The following is an 18,281-nucleotide window of genomic DNA, read 5'->3' on the forward strand; positions in this document are numbered from 1 at the left end:
TTGAAGTTATTAATACTAGTCATGCTCTGAAAGTTTTTTGACACAGCTTTGGAATGAATCATTTGGGAGCAAGCCAGTGAAGGGGATTTGACCAGCACATAGGCTGTGTTACATTAAACCACCTGTAGAACTGGAGAAAAAGGGGAACAGCTTGTAAATCTTATTATTCTAGGAGATTCTATTATCAGAAAGGAAATTTCTCATTCCTGTTCTTCTTGATTGTTAAATTAAGTTCTTGTTGACATGAGACTTGCTTCTTCTATTAAACGTATTTAAATCAAAGAACTAGGTATCCAGTCTTAGTTATGGCACATTCAGATTTTCTGTTCACGTAGATAGGAGTGTGTGTGTGTGTGTGTGTGTGTGTGTGTTAATAATTGCAGGATTAGGACTTGTATCTTCTGCCTTGCGTTTAAAATTTGCCTCCTCTAGCTTTTAAAAATGTGTATGTTTTCTGTATATGTAAATTATTTGTGTTAGAAGTTCCATTATAATTACCATTTGTAACATTTTTACTATTTCTGTTATGGTTTAGGCAGCTATGTGCTATATCCATGTAGCAGCACTGGTGGCAGAATATTTGACACGCAAAGGTATGCATTTAAACTTCCCCATGACTACTTCAGTATTTTTTTTTTAATATTCATTATAGTTTGAGATTAACAAAAAACATTGATTTGTCTGAGAGACAGGTTGGGTGGGTTAATGCTCACTAAGGGGAAGAAACTGCTATTATATACTTCTATATGCCTCCCAAGGAAGTCAAAGTTATATCTCTGTATTTAAGGGTAGAAATTGGGTTTTAAGCTAGCAACTATCTAAACCAAGCTTTCAGAAAAGAAAAAGTCTCCGTGGCTACTGCCTCAGCCCCCTTTCCCATTCAGCCTAACTGCTGAAGTTAGTTCTTTTCTAAACATCCAAAGAGCAGTAAGCATTCTTATTCACCAAACAAAAGAGGCCAAAATAAATGCAAGTATATGTCCCTTAGGTGTTTTGGGACACTTTCTTGAAGATTTATTATGTGTTAATATTAATTGAGCACTTAATTTTAGAAGTGCTCAAAGACAAGTCTAGAGATTTTGTACCAGTAGCTGTATGAAGGAAAAGGGGTTTTGATCACTCAAGTTTTTTCCTGCTTTCAATCTAAAGGGAGAAACCAGTTATAACTGGAAAGATTCCAAAGTTCCCAGCCATTAGTGTCCTGATACATTTGTAAAATTCCTATGAAAAGGTAGGGGGCAGAATTTCCTGTTTCCTGGAGGACTGGATTACATCGACCACAGGCAAGTGGGTCAAGGACACAGTGAGTAAGAGATACTCCCTCAAGTGACAGGCTCTAGCCCATCTGTTCTTCATCCAGCTCCCCATCTCTAACAACCCTGTAAAAGTGCAATCTGATCCAGAACAAGATATCTAATCTTTTAGATATGAGACTATTAGAGAGCATTCCTCAGAAGAAAAATTCTCAAGGTTCTTCTCCACCATCTTCATTGTTCAGAAGTGCATTGTGGAGGGGGGGAATTTAAGCCATTCTTCTTCTTCTTCTTCGAGAAATGGCCCTGTAAGTGCTCCACTTTTAGGTGTTTGAGTGCCCCTGAGCTTCTAGTCAGAGATCTAAGGTTGCGGTGTCCTGGTTGGCCAGGTCAACCAGCTTGTGCTGCTCTGAGTGGGTATCGCGCACATACAGCCAACCGACCCCCAGTTTCTTTTTTGCCGCCGTTGGCTTCAGTCGGAACAACAGCAGCACCTCAGAATACTCTTCCTCAAAATACTTTTTCCTTTCCTTTTTGCCCAAAATTACCATTTCCTGTTGACTGTCAATACCAGTCTCTGATGGTCACTCCCAGTGTGTCTGCTGCCTGGGGAAGACTCATGTTATGCAGAAGCCACCACTGCAAAAAGTTAACAGCAAGGACCAGAAAGACTAGGGAACTCCATGTCAGACTGATGCTTATGGAGAAATCCCTGTGTCCTGCCTGTGACCCTGAGCAGGGGACCTCTCCCCACCAGCTCACTCACTCCCTAACTGCCATGTCAGACATCGGAGTCTCCTCTAAGACGAGCACAAAGGACCCAGCCCCCATGAAAACAAAGAAGTGGTCTCACTCCTCCCCCTAGGGAGAATTACAATGCAAAAAGCGATCTCTGACCACTGACTCCGCCCCGATATCATCGGCACGCAGAGCCTCAGACTGTGTGGCACCGGGTTCCTCCAGTGCAGAGGCATCCCGAGGAACAAAAGACCTGGTGCGGTCTAGCCCTTAAGACAGGCAGCCATGGCAAAAAAGATGGTTACTCTCCTTTTGTAACTGTTGTTCTTCAAGATGTGTTGCTCATATCTATTCCAGTTAGGTGTACACACATGCCGCATGCACGGATGAGTAACTGTCTTTTCTTCTTCGAGTGCTTGCTTATATCAGTTCCAGTTAGGTGACTCCCAGGCCTTACCTCGGAGGTAGGGTCGGAGTCAAGGTATTGCAGACTGAAGGATCGCCCTGCTGAAGGGTGCATCATCACTAGATTGATGGACTATGGCGTAGTGGGACATGAAGGTGTGCACTGAAGCCCATATGGCAGCCCTGCAGATTTCCTGGAGAGGTACATGTGCCAAGAAGGCTGCAGAGGAGACTCGCACTCTCGTGGAGTGAGTCATGACAGCAGGCAAAGGAACATTCGCCAAGTTATAACAAGCGCGAATACACATGGTGATCCATGAAGATATCCACTGGGAAGAAACCGGCGCACTTTTCATTTGCTGCACTATGGCGATAAACAACTGGGTTGTCTTGCAGAAAGGTTTTGTTCAATCTATGTAGAAGGCGAGCACTCTTCTAACATCCAGTGAATGCAGCTGCTGCTCTCGAAGGTTAGCATGTGGTTTTGGGATGAAAACTGGCAGGAAAATGTCCTGGCTGACGTGGAAACGGGATACAACTTTTGGTAGGAAAGCTGGGTGAGGCCTCAGCTGGACTTTGTCCTTATGGAAAATGGTATACGGTGGATCGCACGTGAGAGCTCATAGCCCAGAAACATGTCATGCTGAGGTAATGGCTACTAGGAAGGTGACCTTCCAGGAAAGGTAGAGGAGCGAGCAGGAAGCTAGCGGCTCAAAAGGGGGACCCATAATACAGGAAAGGACTAGGTTAAGGTCCCAGTCCGGTACAGGGGGCTTCATTGAGGGGTGGATTTTTTCCAGGCCTTTTCAGGAAATGTCCCACCATGGGGTGTGCAAACACAGAACTCCCGTCAGCGCCCGGGTGGAATAACGAGATGGTCATGAGGTGGACCTTAAGCAATCCGAATGCTAGATTTTGGCCCTTCAAGTGTAGTAGGTAGTCCAGGATGCACGGAATTGAAGTTTGGAGGGGAAGTACCTGCAGTTGAGTGCATCAAATGGAAAACCTTTTCCATTTTGCTTCATACATAATCCTGGTAGAAAGTTTGCGGCTTTCCAGGAGCACCTGTCTCACCAAGACTAAACAGGTGTGCTCAGCATGGTACAACCACGGATCCTCCAACCTATGAGATGGAGAGATGGAAGGTCTGGATGGAGGAGACGACTGTGGTTCTTTTGAGATGAGGTCGGGGGCGAGAGGTAGATGCAGTGGGACCTGGATTGAGAGGTCTAAGAGATGCCAAGCTAGGACCACCAATATGATGTCCACCTTGTCCCTGCAGACCTTGATGAGCACCCTGTGGATGAGGGTAAAAGGTGTAAAGTAGTTGGCTGGTACACGGGATCAGGAAAGCATCTGCGATTGAGCCTGGGCTGTAACCTCAGAAGGAACAGAAGGTTGGGCATTTCCTGTTGGTCTGTGAAGTGAACAGATTGATTTGGGGAAATCCCCAGCTGCAGAAAACGGAGTGAATAATGTCCGGACAAATAGACCATTTGTGCGTAAGGAAGCGACTGCTCAAGCTGTCTGCCAGCACGTTCTGAACACCTGGCAGGTTAGAAGCTTGGAGAAGGATGGAGTGGGCTAAACAGAATTCCCACAGGACAAGGGTTTCCTGACAAAGAGGAGATTACCGGGCTCTCCCCCTTGGCCATGGTGTTGTCCGTCAGCACTGCTACACAACTGTTTTGTAAGTGGGGCAGAATGCTTGGCACGTGAGGCGGATAGCCCTGAGTTCTTTGATATTGATAGGCTTCTACCTGCCATAAACCCCAAGTTGTCAGGCTCCCGAGGTGCACTCCCCAGCCCAACGTGGACACGTCCATTACCAGGGTCAGAGTGGGCTGGGGAGGGTGGAATGGGACTCGGGCGCCCACCATGTGGGGGTCCAGCCACCAACACAGGGAATCGACGGTACACCTCAGAACGGTGAGCACCATGTCTAGACTGTCGTGGCCTGGGCAATACACGGACGCCAACCATGCCTGTAGGGGCCTGAGCCTCAACTTGGCATGTTATACCATGTAAGTGCAGGACATCATGTGACCCAGAAACTTGAGACTCTGCCTCGCTGTGGTAGTGGGAAAGTTGCACAGACCATCAATTATATGTGCAAGGGCTAGCCGTCGGGCCTCTGAGAGGAATGTTCTTGCTTTATTTGTATCCAGGACTGCCCCAGTAAACTCTATTGTTCAGGTTGGGGTGAGAACAGATTTGTTGATGTGCAAAATGATGCCCAAGCGGTCAAATGTCTTTCTGACCATTTGCATCTGAGAATCTACCTGCTGACAAGATCGGCCTTGTATGAGCCAGTTGTCCAAATACTGGTAGACATGTATGTGATGGCAGTGAAGAAAAGCTGCCACAACCGCCATGTGTTCGGTGAAGACGCAGCAGGCTGTGCACAGGCCAAATGAGAGAGCTGTGAACTGATAGTGCATCTTGTTCTCCACGAACTGAAGAAAGCATCTATGAGATGGAGTGATTGAAATGTGAAAGTAAGAGTCCTTCATATGGAGGGTAGCATACCAGTCTCCTGGATCCAGGGAGGGAATGATCGTGCTCAGGGAGAGCATGTGGAATTTCAGATTGGTGATTTATCTGTTGAGCTCCCTGAGGCCCAGAATGGTCCATAGGCCTCCTTTTGCCTTGGGGATGAGGAAGTAACGTGAGTAGAAACCCTTGCCTCTGAGCTCCTGAGGCACCTCCTCCATGGCTCCTAGAGCAAGGAGGGACTCTACCTCCTGAATAAGGAGTTTCTCATGAGAGGGGTCCCTGAAGAGGGATGAGCAATGGGGGTGGGGAGGTGGATAGAACATCCCACCTCTACCGTGTGGAGGACCCATAAGTCTGATGTAATAAGGGACCATGCACAGTAGAAGTGGGTTAGACGGCTCAGAAAGGGAGGAGAACTGACTGAGTTGTGGACTGGTAGTCTGTCCTTATGCGCATCTTCAAAAGGTGCACTTAGGGCCCAGAGGGGGCTTTGGCTTGAACAGCTTTCTCTGAGTTGCCAGTGTATGCGTGCCTAAAGATTTAATGGTGTTGCGCAAATCTTTCAGGGTATACAGTCTCGAGTTGGTCTGTTCAGCGAGCAGGCCTTGGCGGTCAAACGGAAGGTCCTGGATCATTTGTTGTACTTCAGGAGGGAGACGCGAGAACTAGAGCCAGGCATTTCGTCGCATAGCGATGCCAGATGCCAGTGTGCACACTGCCGCATCCACAGCAACGAGTAAGCCTTGAGGAGAGGTGTGGGCCAGTAGTCTGCCCTCCTCGGCAATGGCCCCTAGCTCCGTGCATGACTTGGATGGAAGACGGTCCTGGAACTTTTGAATACCAGACCAAGAGTTATAATTGTATCAGCTAAGGATTGCCAGTTGATTAGCGATCCTAAGGGAAATACTACCGGTGGAATAAATCTTTCTCCCAAAGAGATCCAGGCATTTTGCGTCCTTCTGATTTAGGGGCAGGCCCCTGCTGACCCTGCCTTTCTTTCTCATTTACCGCATCCACCACCAGGGAACATGGGGTGGGATGGATAAAGAGGTATTCATACCCCTTCGTGGGGACAAAATATTTCCTTTCGGCTCTCTTGGCCATAGGGGGAGTGGAGGCCAGAGTTTGGCAGACTGTTCTGGCATTGGATTGAATGGTTTTAATTACTGGCAAAGCTATGCTAGAAGGTCCTTCTGATACCAGGATGTCCACCATAGGGTCCTAATCCTCTGCAACCTTCTCCACTTGGAGGTTCATGTTCAGGGCCACCCGCCGGAGAATCTCCTGCAGTGCCCTGAAGTCCATAGGAGGTGGGCCGGCTGTGGACGTGCCTGTCACAGCCTTGTCAGAGGAGGACAAGGAAGATGCTATCGAGAGGGCCAGGTCTGAAACAGCCCCTTGGTCTGTTGGGTCCAGATCCTCCAGAGCACTGGGGGTAGCTTCCACCTGACATGGAGCTGGTTCCAGAGTTTATGCTGGGTCCGGAGGTGGGCAGCTGAGGGTTGCCTTGAGAAGACAGGGCCTCAAATGTGATGGTGGCGGGGAGGAGGCGGTGCAGCGGCCTGGGCCTGGGCCTGGTGGTATGCCCAAGGGGTCCAGAATTGCCAATGGGGTTGCCAGTGGGGCACTGAGGTGCCATATCCGAGACTTCCTGGGCGTGATTGAGGTACATCCGAAGCTCCTGATGCCCGATCTAAGGGAGGAAGATTGGGAGCGTGACAGCCAAGGGGCGGTGCACGAATGCACCAGGGAAGGCACTGCATCCCGATGAGCAGGATGGGTGCCACAGGGAGTAGTGAGATTCGGGCAGTGATCGGTGCCAATATGGAGAGTGGTGCTGTGAGGTCGATGGGTGCAGAGAAGTTGGATCTCACCTTGAAGGAGAGCGGCATTGAGAGAATGATCGGGACCGGTGCCATGACAAGGAGCGGTAGCGAGCGGGAGACCAGTGCCAAGCGGGAGATTGGTGCCGTGATGAAGAGTGGTGCCACGCTGGAGATCTGCACTGTGCCGGAGAGCGGTGCCGCAAAGGGGAGCGGTGCCACGGACGACAGCATGGGGAGGCATGGTGCCATGACAGAGAGCGATGCGCAGAATGTCGTCGAATCAACCGGTGCCGCAAGGTGTCAGAGCATGATCTAGACCTCAAGCAGGACCACGACCTGTCAGCCGACGACCACCTCAAGCAGGAATGGCTCCGAGGATCCGGGCTGCGAGACTAGTGCTGCAAGTCAGATCAGTTCTATGAGTTAGACCGACGCATAGCACACGTGCGGTGCCAGGACTCAGAGCGGTGCAGTGATGCTGGCCTGGGGGCAGACTGTCCAAACATTCCCGGTTTGCCCCTCGACTGTACTCGGACTTGGGCTGGTGGAGGCCTCGAGACCAGGAACACAGGCGCAGTTATTTCAATGATCCCTCTAGCGGCCTCAAAGGTATCCTGGGTGGAGGGCAGCTTGACCTCCTCCACTTGCAGGCCAGCTTGGAGGACCAAGGGCCCATGCGGGCTGAGACCTAGTGGAGGATCTGTTGGTTCGTACCCTATCGTGCCGTGGCCGCGGTGTCCGCTTCAGGCCTCTGTGGAGGACCTCCCATCGCCTGCTTTTTACGGGCAGCTGGGGAGTGGGAGTGGTGTGGGGAGAGATACTTCTGAGCCCTGGGAGATCGTTGACCCCTAGGAGGGCGTGCCGAGTCCTTTTGCGGTGCTGTAGGTGACATTGCTGGAGGAGCACTCCGCACCGCGGCGCTTGGGCCCGAATCTTGTGAAGGGCAGAGAGCAGACTCCATGAGGAGTTGCTTCAAGTGAATGTCACTTTCCTTTCTTGTGCGGGGTTTATACACTTTGCAGATTTTACACTTGCAGACCTGGTGGGCCTGTCCCAGACACCAGAGACAGGAGTCGTGGAGCTCGCCCGTGGGCATAGGCTTGCAGCAGGAGGTGCAGGGTTTGAAGCCCTGGGACGACATGCCCTGGAGCCCTGTGGGGCACTTGTTGAAGGGGAAGACTCCCCCAACTGTTATAAACTATACTTAACGCTAGATAATGACTAATAATTAACTAGCAATGGTAACTATATACAAAGAGATAGCTAGGGAGTAGTGGAGCATTTAATGACAAGAGACCACTGTTCCAACAACCATCACTGGTGGTAAGAAGGAACTGAAGGACAGTCAGGCTGGCAGGGTCATATATAGAGCACCATATCGGCACCACTCCAGGGGGCTCCACAGCCAGTCCGACGGGTAGCTGCTAGGGAAGTTTCCAACATCCATGCACATGGCGCGTGCACACCTAACTGGAATTGATATGAGTGAGCACTCAAGAAGAACAAAGCCTATTCCCTCACAGCCTAGAGAGCTGAAGTCCTCGGCACCGAGCAGTGCTATGGCGCCACCTGCTGTTCCTATTTATTACAGCAAGCCCACAGCACCTGCAGCACAGACGCTGACTAACCTCTCTGTGCCTCATATGCCTGCTTTTAACTTCCCGGTGCTGCAGCATTTCATTAGCCAGGCAGACCTGGTAATTGCCTCCACCCCGGGCACTCCTCTCTTCGGCACAGATGGCACCCGAGCCAGACCAGCTATGAGTCTCACGGCTATACCTACTGGCTTAGCCCCTCCTCTCTCAAGCGATGAGGCGGATGAAGTGGCTGTAGGGATGGGCACCCTATGCCATTCATCGCCCAAACCTGGAACCTCAGGGCTACCACCCACAGTGTGGCAACCCCCTCAATGGATGACACACACCCCCATGGCCCTCCCACCAAACTGGCCATACTGGGGCCCATAGCACTGTACAGGGCTCAAGATATTCAGCCCTCTAACTAATCCAGATCCAGAACACCAAGATCAGCCAGATCTACTTCACTGGTTGCCCCAGCTTCCCCTGAAGTCACCAGGGAGGAGCATGAGGGCAATGAGGACTTAATAGAGGGTGACATCCTCCCTCCTACCCATATTTCTTCATTGTCCCCGGAGGACACAATCATGCCTCCCCCCACACCGGGGGATGACTTTAAATCTTTCCAAGATCTATACAAGCATGTGGCTGATTCCCTAGGCATCTGCTTAGAAGCGCTGCCAGAGACGCAGCATAAGCTCACTGACATTCTCCATGCTTCTTCTGCGGCCAAGATTGCATTGCCTATTAATTCTGCCATTATGGACTGGGCAAAAACGGTCTGGCAGACACCGGCCATGGTCCCACCTTCTTGTAAACGTTCAGACAAGAAGTATTACCTGCCAGCAAAAAGGGGTGAGTTTCTCTTCACTCGCCCTAGCCCAACTCACTGGTTATGGAAGCCGTTAATCAAAGGGGGAAACATCTGGCTCGTACCACACCTTACGACAAAGACTGGAAACACCTTGACTTGTTTGGTAGAAAGGCCTGTTCCTCAGCGACTCTTCAGATATGCATCGCTAATTACTCCACACTATTAGCCAGATACACTCACATTTTTGCACAGATGTCTACGTTTATTGAGCATCTCCCAACAGATAAAAAAGGAGAATACAAGCGAATATTTCAGAAGGTTCCCTGATTGCCAGGATGGCCTTGCAGGCATCACTGGATTCTGAAGACATGGCAGCTCACTCCATTGCCACATCAGTAGTCATGCGGAGGGCTTCTTGGCTCCACCTTTCCAGCTTCCCCAAGGAAATCCAGGACATGATCAAGGACATACCTTTTGAGGGACAGAAACTCCTTGCGGACACCTCAGATGCAGCCTTACATATACTGACGGACTCCCATGCCACGCTGAAAACCTTGGGAATTCATATACCTGATAACAAAAAGAAACAGGGTGCATTTTACACCCAGCATTTCTATACTGCTCTGTATACCCAGCTGCAGAGACAGTACTACCAATGTTGCAAACAACGTCAGCCAAGACGACGATGGACACTGGGGCAATCCACCATGTCCAAACTATTTACTTCTAGACAGGCATTTTGATGTGTTTATCGAGGGCATGAGAGCTCCTTAAATTCCATTGCCACAACCATCTCCGGATTCCAATCCATTTGGAGACCGCCTAACACCTTTCGATATGGTCTGGGCAACCATTACACCAGACAAATGGGTTCTGGAAGTTATACTCAAGGGCTATTCCATCCTATTCACCTCTATTCCCGCAACCCCACCCTTCTCCATCCCTCTTCAGGGACTCTTCTCACAAGCACCTACTACAGCAAGAAATAAATCACCTGCAACTCGGTGCTGTAGAACCTGTACCTCCCAAACACAGGAGGACTGGGTTTTATTCACACTGTTTTCTCACCCAAAAAAAAAACGGGTAGCTGGAGGCCCATATTGGACTTGCGCAAGCTAAACAAGTTTATCAAAACCTCAGTGTTTCAAGATGGTTACCTTTGCAACCATAATCCCAGCATTGGAGAAGGGAGATTGGCTCTCGGCCTTCAACCTCCAGGATGCTTATTTCCATGTTACCATACATCCTGCACACAGAAGGTTTCTTCGTTTCACAATAGGCAACCTCCACTTCCAGTACAAAGTGCTCCCATTTGAACATTCCAGAGCCCCGCGAGTTTTCTCCAAAGTCCTCGCTGTGGTCGCAGCCCATCATTGTGGACAGGGGGGGTAATTATATTCCCCTACCTGGATGATTGCCTGTTGAAAGTTTCTACATACCAACAGGCGGCTGAATTTTGGCAGCAGGGGGCCCTTCTGTCGTTCTGGGTCTTTGGTGGCATTTGGGTGGCGGGGGGGCCTTCAGTGCTGCTGAAGGCGCGGAGCAACTGAAGGGCTCCCTGCCGCCAAAATACCGATAACGACGACGACTCAGAGCGCTGCCTGGTGAATACAAGCTCCCCCACTTTGCCCCAGGCCACCTGAATCCTCTGGGCAGCCCTGCCTCCTTCCCTCTGCTTCAGAGTGTCTCTTCAATCATCTGCAACAGAGAAGGAACTGGGGGACGGTCAGCTGCGCGCACACAATACCCACTCAGAGCAGCACAAGCTGGCTGCAGCGCGTGCGTGGCTACCCAGGGCGCTGCTGTCTTAAATCTCTGACTAGAAGTGCAGGAGCACTCAAACACCTAAAAGTGGAGCACTCACAGAGACAACCATCTCAAACATCAGTTACTGCGCAGGTAAGTAACCTTCTCTTCTTTGCCTCAAAAGGCTCAACAAATGGATGAAAAAATTGAAGTGTTGGCTGGATAGTCCCTGGCCTCTATAGTTTCATCCTTGTACCAGGGGGATTTTCTGATTTCAGTGGATCTGGTGGATGGATACTTCTGTATTCCTCTCAAACTGAGCTACCACATATTACTAAGATTTGCGTACAGCAGAAGGCATCGGTATCACATGCTCCCATTTGGCCTGTCCTTGGTACTCGGTGTCTTTACAAAGATGCTGGAGGTAATCATAGCCAGACTCAGATTGCATGGTATCTACTTGTATCCCTTCCTGGATGATATGTTGATCAGAGCTTATCAAGGCTGATTCCCCACTGTGGCACTTTGAGTGCAGAAGGTGGGGCCCGCAAGGACTCTAAAAATTAATACTGGCCACTCCAGGCTTGTATTAAATTCCCAACGTTATAGCTTTTCTCTGACCTTGGATTGTGCAAGTGCAAAACCCCTTTGAGAATCCAGGAAGGCGCACTAGGGCATTTCTTTCTGTGGGGTACGCTCAAGCCCTTTCACACACCCCCTCCGGGGAAGAGCTGAGAAAGAAGGGGGAAGAAAGGGGAAATCAGCTGTTGCCACCAGCTAATTGAACAACATGTGCCCAAACCTCTTTAGACACACATCCAATCCTGTTCTTAAAAAAAAGGTAAATTTTATTAAAAAAGCAAAAGGAAGAAAATACTTCTTGGAACTTAGGCTATTGCTAGATTTAAAAAGAGCAACTACAAGGATTAAGCATCAAGAATAGCTTTCTTGAGGTCCAGCTTAAAAGTTACAAGCAAAACAAAAGCCGTAAAGAATTAAAAGGGATAAACCTAATCCTAGACAATTCCTGATCTAGTTACATATCTGGGGTTTTCAATGAGTAGTTTCTAGGTAGGATACCGATTATTTTTCATACCTGTCCAAAGCTTCTCACAGCGTAACTGCTCACTGTCTGCTTCTCCCTGAGAACAACAACAGACCGACAAAAGAGGGAGTCTCGTTTCAATTTTTACAAGTTCTAGCTTTCCTATTGGCTCTTTTGGCCATGTGCCCACTCACTTCGTTTTATCTATGCATCGCAGTGAGACTTTTTAACCCTTACAGGTAGAGAAATTAGAGAACAACTACTAAGAGTGATTTTATAGCTACTGGCTGGTTGGGTGCCCATAAAAGGGAGCTACCCCCACCTTCATTTATCACACATCCCATAAATCACAGGCGACGGTGTTCTTCCTTCATTTTGTCTGAGCTCTAGTCTACGTTACAAACTTATACCAGTACAGCTACATCACTTGGGTGTGGAAAATGCACACTCTTGTGCAAAAAGTTATACTGACCTAACCCCTACAGTAGACAGTGCTATGTCAACAGGAGGGCTTCTCCTGTCAACACAGCTACTGCCTCTCCGAGAGGTGGAGTACCTGTGCTAACAGGGGAAGATCTCCCATCAGTGTAGGTAGCGTCTTCACTAAGCACTGGCCACAACATTGCACTGAGAAGAGGTGGCACACCTTAGAGCTCAGAAAATCTACCTCATATATACAGAATTCATGACAAGATCAGGTGTCATATTTATATCTTTCCACCCCAAATACCAATGACTCAGAGTTTTCAAGTTCTACACTGCTAAATGGATTAGGCTGTGCATTAAGGCATACAAGGCATCGGAGACTGTGGCCCCAAAAGGGGTCATGGCATGCTTCATGAGATCCCTGGCAACCTCATGGGCAGAAAAAGCAAATGCATATACAGTATGTCAAAAATTTGCAAGGCACCCACCTGGTCAGCAGCTAGTCCCTCTATCAAACACTGTAAGATGGCCTTCCTGTCATCTCCAGAGACTTTGTTTGGCAGGAAGGTGTTGCAGGTGGTGTCCCAGCAATAATATTGTCCTTTGAGCAAATCTTATAATGAGTAGGGATACCATCTCTTTTTTTCTCTTCTTTCTAACCTTTTCTGTAACCCTCCTTACCTCTGTTCACAGCTCACTACTTCCTAGATGTCCAGAATTGTGGAAGACACTGGCCTCCAGAACAGAAAATTTCTTAACAATAATTTCCTTTCTGCCAACAGTGTCTCCCACAGTTCTACCAACACTGAATGGCTTACAAGGCAAAAGGTCAGATGCTAAGTGGGCTCTTTACAATGGGACTATTTTTTTGGGCCACTGTACTTAGTTGTACTGGTTACCTCTGGAGCATTTGTTACTAATATTGATATTCAAGTTTTTTCAGCTAAGGACTTCATTTTAAGTGTTTGATTTCAACTTCATTGTATTCTTTCCTCGTAGTCATGAATATAATAGGTACTTAAATCTGTTTTGGTGTGTAGGAATAGCTTTCATTAGACTCTTTCATAACAGCTTCTCTGGACCTGAAATGTATTAATTTAATTGCATTTATTTAAGAGAGAGACTTCTTTGTGATACGTTGAATACATTGTTGTTTGGCAGTTCCTATGTTCCTACTTACATTTGGAAATCCTAACTCTCTGCATCAGAGAGTTAATTCTAAGTTCCCACAACAAACAGGCTATGAACTACTTTGCTAATCCACTGATAACAAGTTTTCTTGATACCTGGAAGCAGTATAAAAAATCTTCAAAGAGCAATTTATTGTGCTCATTAACTTTTTGCAGTTTGCAGCAGAAGTGCACGATGCAACCAATTTACCTCTTGAAACAATTTTTTTCAAAACCTTATGTTTGTGTAATTTCTGACAGCATAAAGTTTAATGACATTTTTCACTTTTTGTTTTAACACAGAAAGCTTCCTAGATTATAGGAGAAATAATGTGCTACAAGAGAACAATAAATACTTTTCCATCTTCAGTCATAAATGAATATTATCCATTAATACATTGTCCCTGACCACTTTGGTTTTTTGGAGGAAAGAGAATAGATATATTACTGAAATTTTTACTTCTTCCAATGTCCAAAGTAAATATTAAAGATATGTGTTGGTTTACATAATTCATTGAGCACATTGCAAATTTTTCTTTATCATTTTGGTGGTAGGTGCATTCAGATACATTAGCCTGGATTCTCTGTCCCATCAAAACTAGTGCACAGTGACTTAACATAATCTTAATGAGCAGACAAAAATATTTGGATAGCAATGAATTTAATGTGTATATTTTTCTTTTTCAATAATAGGAATATTTAAGCAAGGCTGTAGTACTTTCAGAATAATCACACCAAATATAGATGAAGAGGCTTCAATGATGGAGGATGTTGGGATGCAAGATGTTCACTTCAATGAAGTGAGTAAGCAAAATTCATATATATTAAAATCAACTCTCATAAACAATCGTTGCTTTACAGTGTTAATTTTATGATTTTTCAATTTTGTCTATTTCACTCTTGGAGTTAATTATAAAATGGGTTAACTGAGCTGACCAGTCTTTAAATAACTGAGTTTACATTTCTGGAAAAATAACAGCCTTTCAGTAGTTCAAAATCCTCAAAGGAAAAAAAAGGTAACCTAAAGAGATTAACCAAGAATATAAAAACAAGTAAAAAAGACTGTTACATGAGGTAAAAAACTATACTAACTGACAAACTACACAGATGATTGTTTTATATACTAACTAGAACTAACCATAGTAAAGATTTTAACCACTTCACCAACAACAATGTAGACTTAGATTTATGTAATGTCTACCAGTAATCTGATTGTTATTTAACTTATACCATGTGTTTGAATTGGGGTGAAAGTATAGATTGATTTACCATATGTATATTTTCACTTCTGCCAATTGAGAAAAGATTGATTAAGTAGGAGTAAAACCACTCTGTCCCATTTTGAGCAGTGCTTACGAAGGCCATTTCTGGAGGATCACAAAGCCTACATACTCTCAAGGTCTTCTCACTTTAGGAACCCAGAAGTATCAAAACTTCTTCAAGTGATTGCTCATATCGATTCCAATTAGGTGTGCTCACATCATGTGCACAGTTGTTGGAAAGTTTTTTCCCTAGCAGCACCCATCGGGTTGGCTGTGGAGCCTCCTGGAGTGGTGCCTCCATGGCGCTCAATATATGACCCTGCTGATCGAGTGCCTCCTTAGTTCCTTCTTACTGGCCAAGGCAGTCATTGGAATTCATAGAATCACAGAATATCAGGGTTGGGAGGGACCTCAGGAGGTCATCTAGTCCAACCCCCTGCTCAAAGCAGGACCAATGCAAGCGGTGGCTTGCTTTGGCAAGTGTTCCTCTAGTTCTTGCATGCTCATTGTTTATAGTTTAGAGTCTCATAGTTTTGATAGTTTAGCTATAGTTAGATAGATAGTTAGGAGTGGGGGGTCTTTCCCACTCCAACTTTCCTGCTTCCCCTTGAGACTCGGGGCTGCTGCCTTGGAAGCCACCACTGGGGGGCATCCCATGGGGAAGCTCCTGGCGCCAAAAACTCAGGAGTTAGCACTGTTTTTCAGAGATGGGGAACTCCCCACATCGACCTCTTCACCACTCAGGGCAACAAGAAGTGCATGCGGTTCTGCTCCTTTTGGTACCACAGCCAAGGCTCTCTTGCAGACGCATTTCTCCTCCCCTGGTCAGATCATCTGTACATGTTCCCCCCATTTCTGCTTGCGCACAAGGTCCTGCTCAAAATCCACAGGGACAAGGCAATGGTCATAATGGTGGCACCAGCGTTGACCCGCTAGCATTGGTACACCGTGCTCCTGGAACTTTTGGTGGACACCCCTATCGTGCTGCCACTACTTCCAGACCTGATCACCCAGGACCACAGTCATCTTTGTCACCCAGACCTTCAGTCTCTTCACCGCACGGCCTGGAAGTTCATGGTTAAACCCTACAGAGCTCATGTGCTCGAAGTTGGGTAGGGAGGTCTTGCTTGTTAGCAGGAAGCCCTCCACTAGGTCCACCTATCTGGCCAAGAGGTAAAGGTTTGCAATCTGGTGCTCCCAGTGCCATACTCTGCCATTGCAGGCCTCCATTCCTCTCATCCTGGAGTGCCTGTTACACCTTAAACAGCAAGGTCTGACAGCTTCTTTCATCAGGGTACACTTGGCAGCTCTCTCTCCATTGCATCCGGGAGTGATCGGGCAGTCCGTTTTCACCAACCCCATGGTTGGCTGATTCTTCAAAGGTCTGGTGCATCTGTACCCACAGGTTCAGCAACCGATCCTTGCGAGGGATCTCAACCTGGTTCTCTCCAAACTGATGGGGCGTCATGGAAGGTTGCCTTTCTAGTCTCAATTACTTCGGCAAGGATTGTTTTGGAACTTAAGGCCTTCACCTCCAACCCTCCCTACACAGTTTTCTTTAAGGACAAGGTGCAATTTAGATTTCACCCTGCTTTCCTTTCAAAGATTGTGACCCAATTTCACTCCAGTCAGGACGTTTTCCTGCCTATTTTTTTACCCTAAACGTCAGGTAAGCAGCCGGGAGCAAAGACTCCACTCACTGGACGTTCGACAGGCACGAAGCCGTTCCGAAAATCGAACCAGCTGTTTGTGGCAGTGGCAAACCATATAAAAGGTCTTCCAGTCTCGTCGCAGAGGATCTCATTGTGGATCACCTCCTGTATCTGCACTTGCTACAAGTTGGCCAGCCTTCCAGCTCCGGCACTCACGGCGCATTCCACAAGGGCTTGTTTGCCTCCTCACACTCACCCTGCAGCAGCAGCAGCTCCTGCAACTCCAGTACTGCAGAGATGACTGGGCTCTGCTCCCCACTCCAGTCATTGTGACCTGGTTCACAGGATCACAGCACTGCTCAAATCTGACCTAGTCACCCCTCCAGCATGATGACAGGGCTGGCTGGGTCAAACTTTTGTGAGTAGTACTGTGACACCATGTGCCAGATTGCAGTGCTACTCACCCAGATTTGATGAGGCTGGTCCCAAAAACCTGAATGGCCCAGAAGTTGCAACACCCAGAGCAGGGAACTGAATCCAGCCAGCCCCACGGAACAGGAGCCACAGGATCTGCCACTATGGTACACATGATGTACTTATATAATACTTACTATGTTAACGTGTTTATTATGTATTGTGGGTAAGAAATATTTAGTAAGCCAGATTTTTTTTTTTGCACTTAGTCTATGATTCTATGAAATAAGTTATCAGGGTTGGAAAGGATCTCAGGAGGTCATCTAGTCCAACCCCATGCTCAAAGTAGGACCAATTCCCAACTAAATCATCCCAGCCAGGGCTTTGTCAAGCCTGACCTTAAAAACCTCTAAGGAAGGAAATTCCCCCCCTCCCCCCCGTCAGGTAACCCATTTCAGTGCATCACCATCCTCCTAGTGAAAAAGTTTTTCCTAATATCCAACCTAAACCTCCCACACTGCAACTTGAGACCATTACTCCTTGTTCTGACATCAGGTACCACTGAGAACAGTCCAGATCCATCCTCTTTGGAACCCCCTTTCAGGTAGTTGAAAGCAGCTATCAAATCCCCCTTCATTCTTCTCTTCTGCAGACTAAACAATCCCAGTTCCCTCAGCCTCTCCTCATAAGTCATGTGCTCCAGACCCCTAATCATTTTTGTTGCCCTCCGCTGGACTCTTTCCAATTTTTCCACATCCTTCTTGTAGTGTGGGGCCCAAAACTGGACACAGATGAGGCCTCACCAATGTTGAATAGAGGGGAATGATCACGTCCCTCGATCTGCAGGCAGTGCCCCTACTTATACAGCCCAAAATGCTGTTAGCCTTCTTGGCAACACAGGCACACTGTTGACTCATATCCAGCTTCTCATCCACTGTAACCCCTAGGTCCATTTCTGCAGAACTGCTTCCTAGCCATTCGATCCCTAGTCTGTAAGAGTGAATGGGATTCTTCCTTCCTAAGTGCAGGACTCTGCACTTGTCCTTGTTGAACCTCATCAGATTTCTTTTGGCCCAATCTTCTAATTTGTCTGGGTCCGTCTGTATCCTATCCCTACCCTCCAGCATATCTACCACTCCTCCCAGTTTAGTGTCAGTATTTACTAGCTTCGGACAGGCCATTGGTGCCTTATCTAGACCGCAGATGCCGCGACCTCCTCAGTTCCTTCTCAACCATCCTCAGCCAGAAGTGGAGCTCCGTAGCAGTGTCCCAAAGTCAATCAGTGACAGATCTAGAAAACTTAGTTTCAGTTTATAATTAGTATTAGTCTTAGTCTTAGTTATTTACAAAAAAATATATATATATTATTTCAAACCGCACTAAATGCCTGGTTCGCGGGTTTTAAAAGATGTGGCTTGTGCCGAGACATTATGCCCACCTCAGACGGACATTCCCTCT

The 18,281-nt window shown here is 47.4% G+C and overlaps 1 protein-coding gene across 15 annotated transcripts in view; it reads left to right on the top strand.

The window, feature by feature from the left end:
- DOCK9 (dedicator of cytokinesis 9) overlaps window positions 1-18,281 on the top strand; it is a 347,564-nt gene that overhangs the window by 289,810 nt on the left and 39,473 nt on the right. For all 15 annotated transcript variants that reach the window (XM_050946627.1, XM_050946636.1, XM_050946657.1 and 12 more), the window contains 2 exons: window positions 536-593; window positions 14,189-14,295. In XM_050946627.1, coding sequence (XP_050802584.1) covers window positions 536-593; window positions 14,189-14,295 — 165 coding nt within the window. The remainder of the gene's footprint in view (window positions 1-535; window positions 594-14,188; window positions 14,296-18,281) is intronic.

This window comes from Gopherus flavomarginatus, chromosome 1 (genome assembly GCF_025201925.1).
Source record: "Gopherus flavomarginatus isolate rGopFla2 chromosome 1, rGopFla2.mat.asm, whole genome shotgun sequence".
NCBI classification, from domain to species: Eukaryota; Metazoa; Chordata; order Testudines; family Testudinidae; genus Gopherus; species Gopherus flavomarginatus.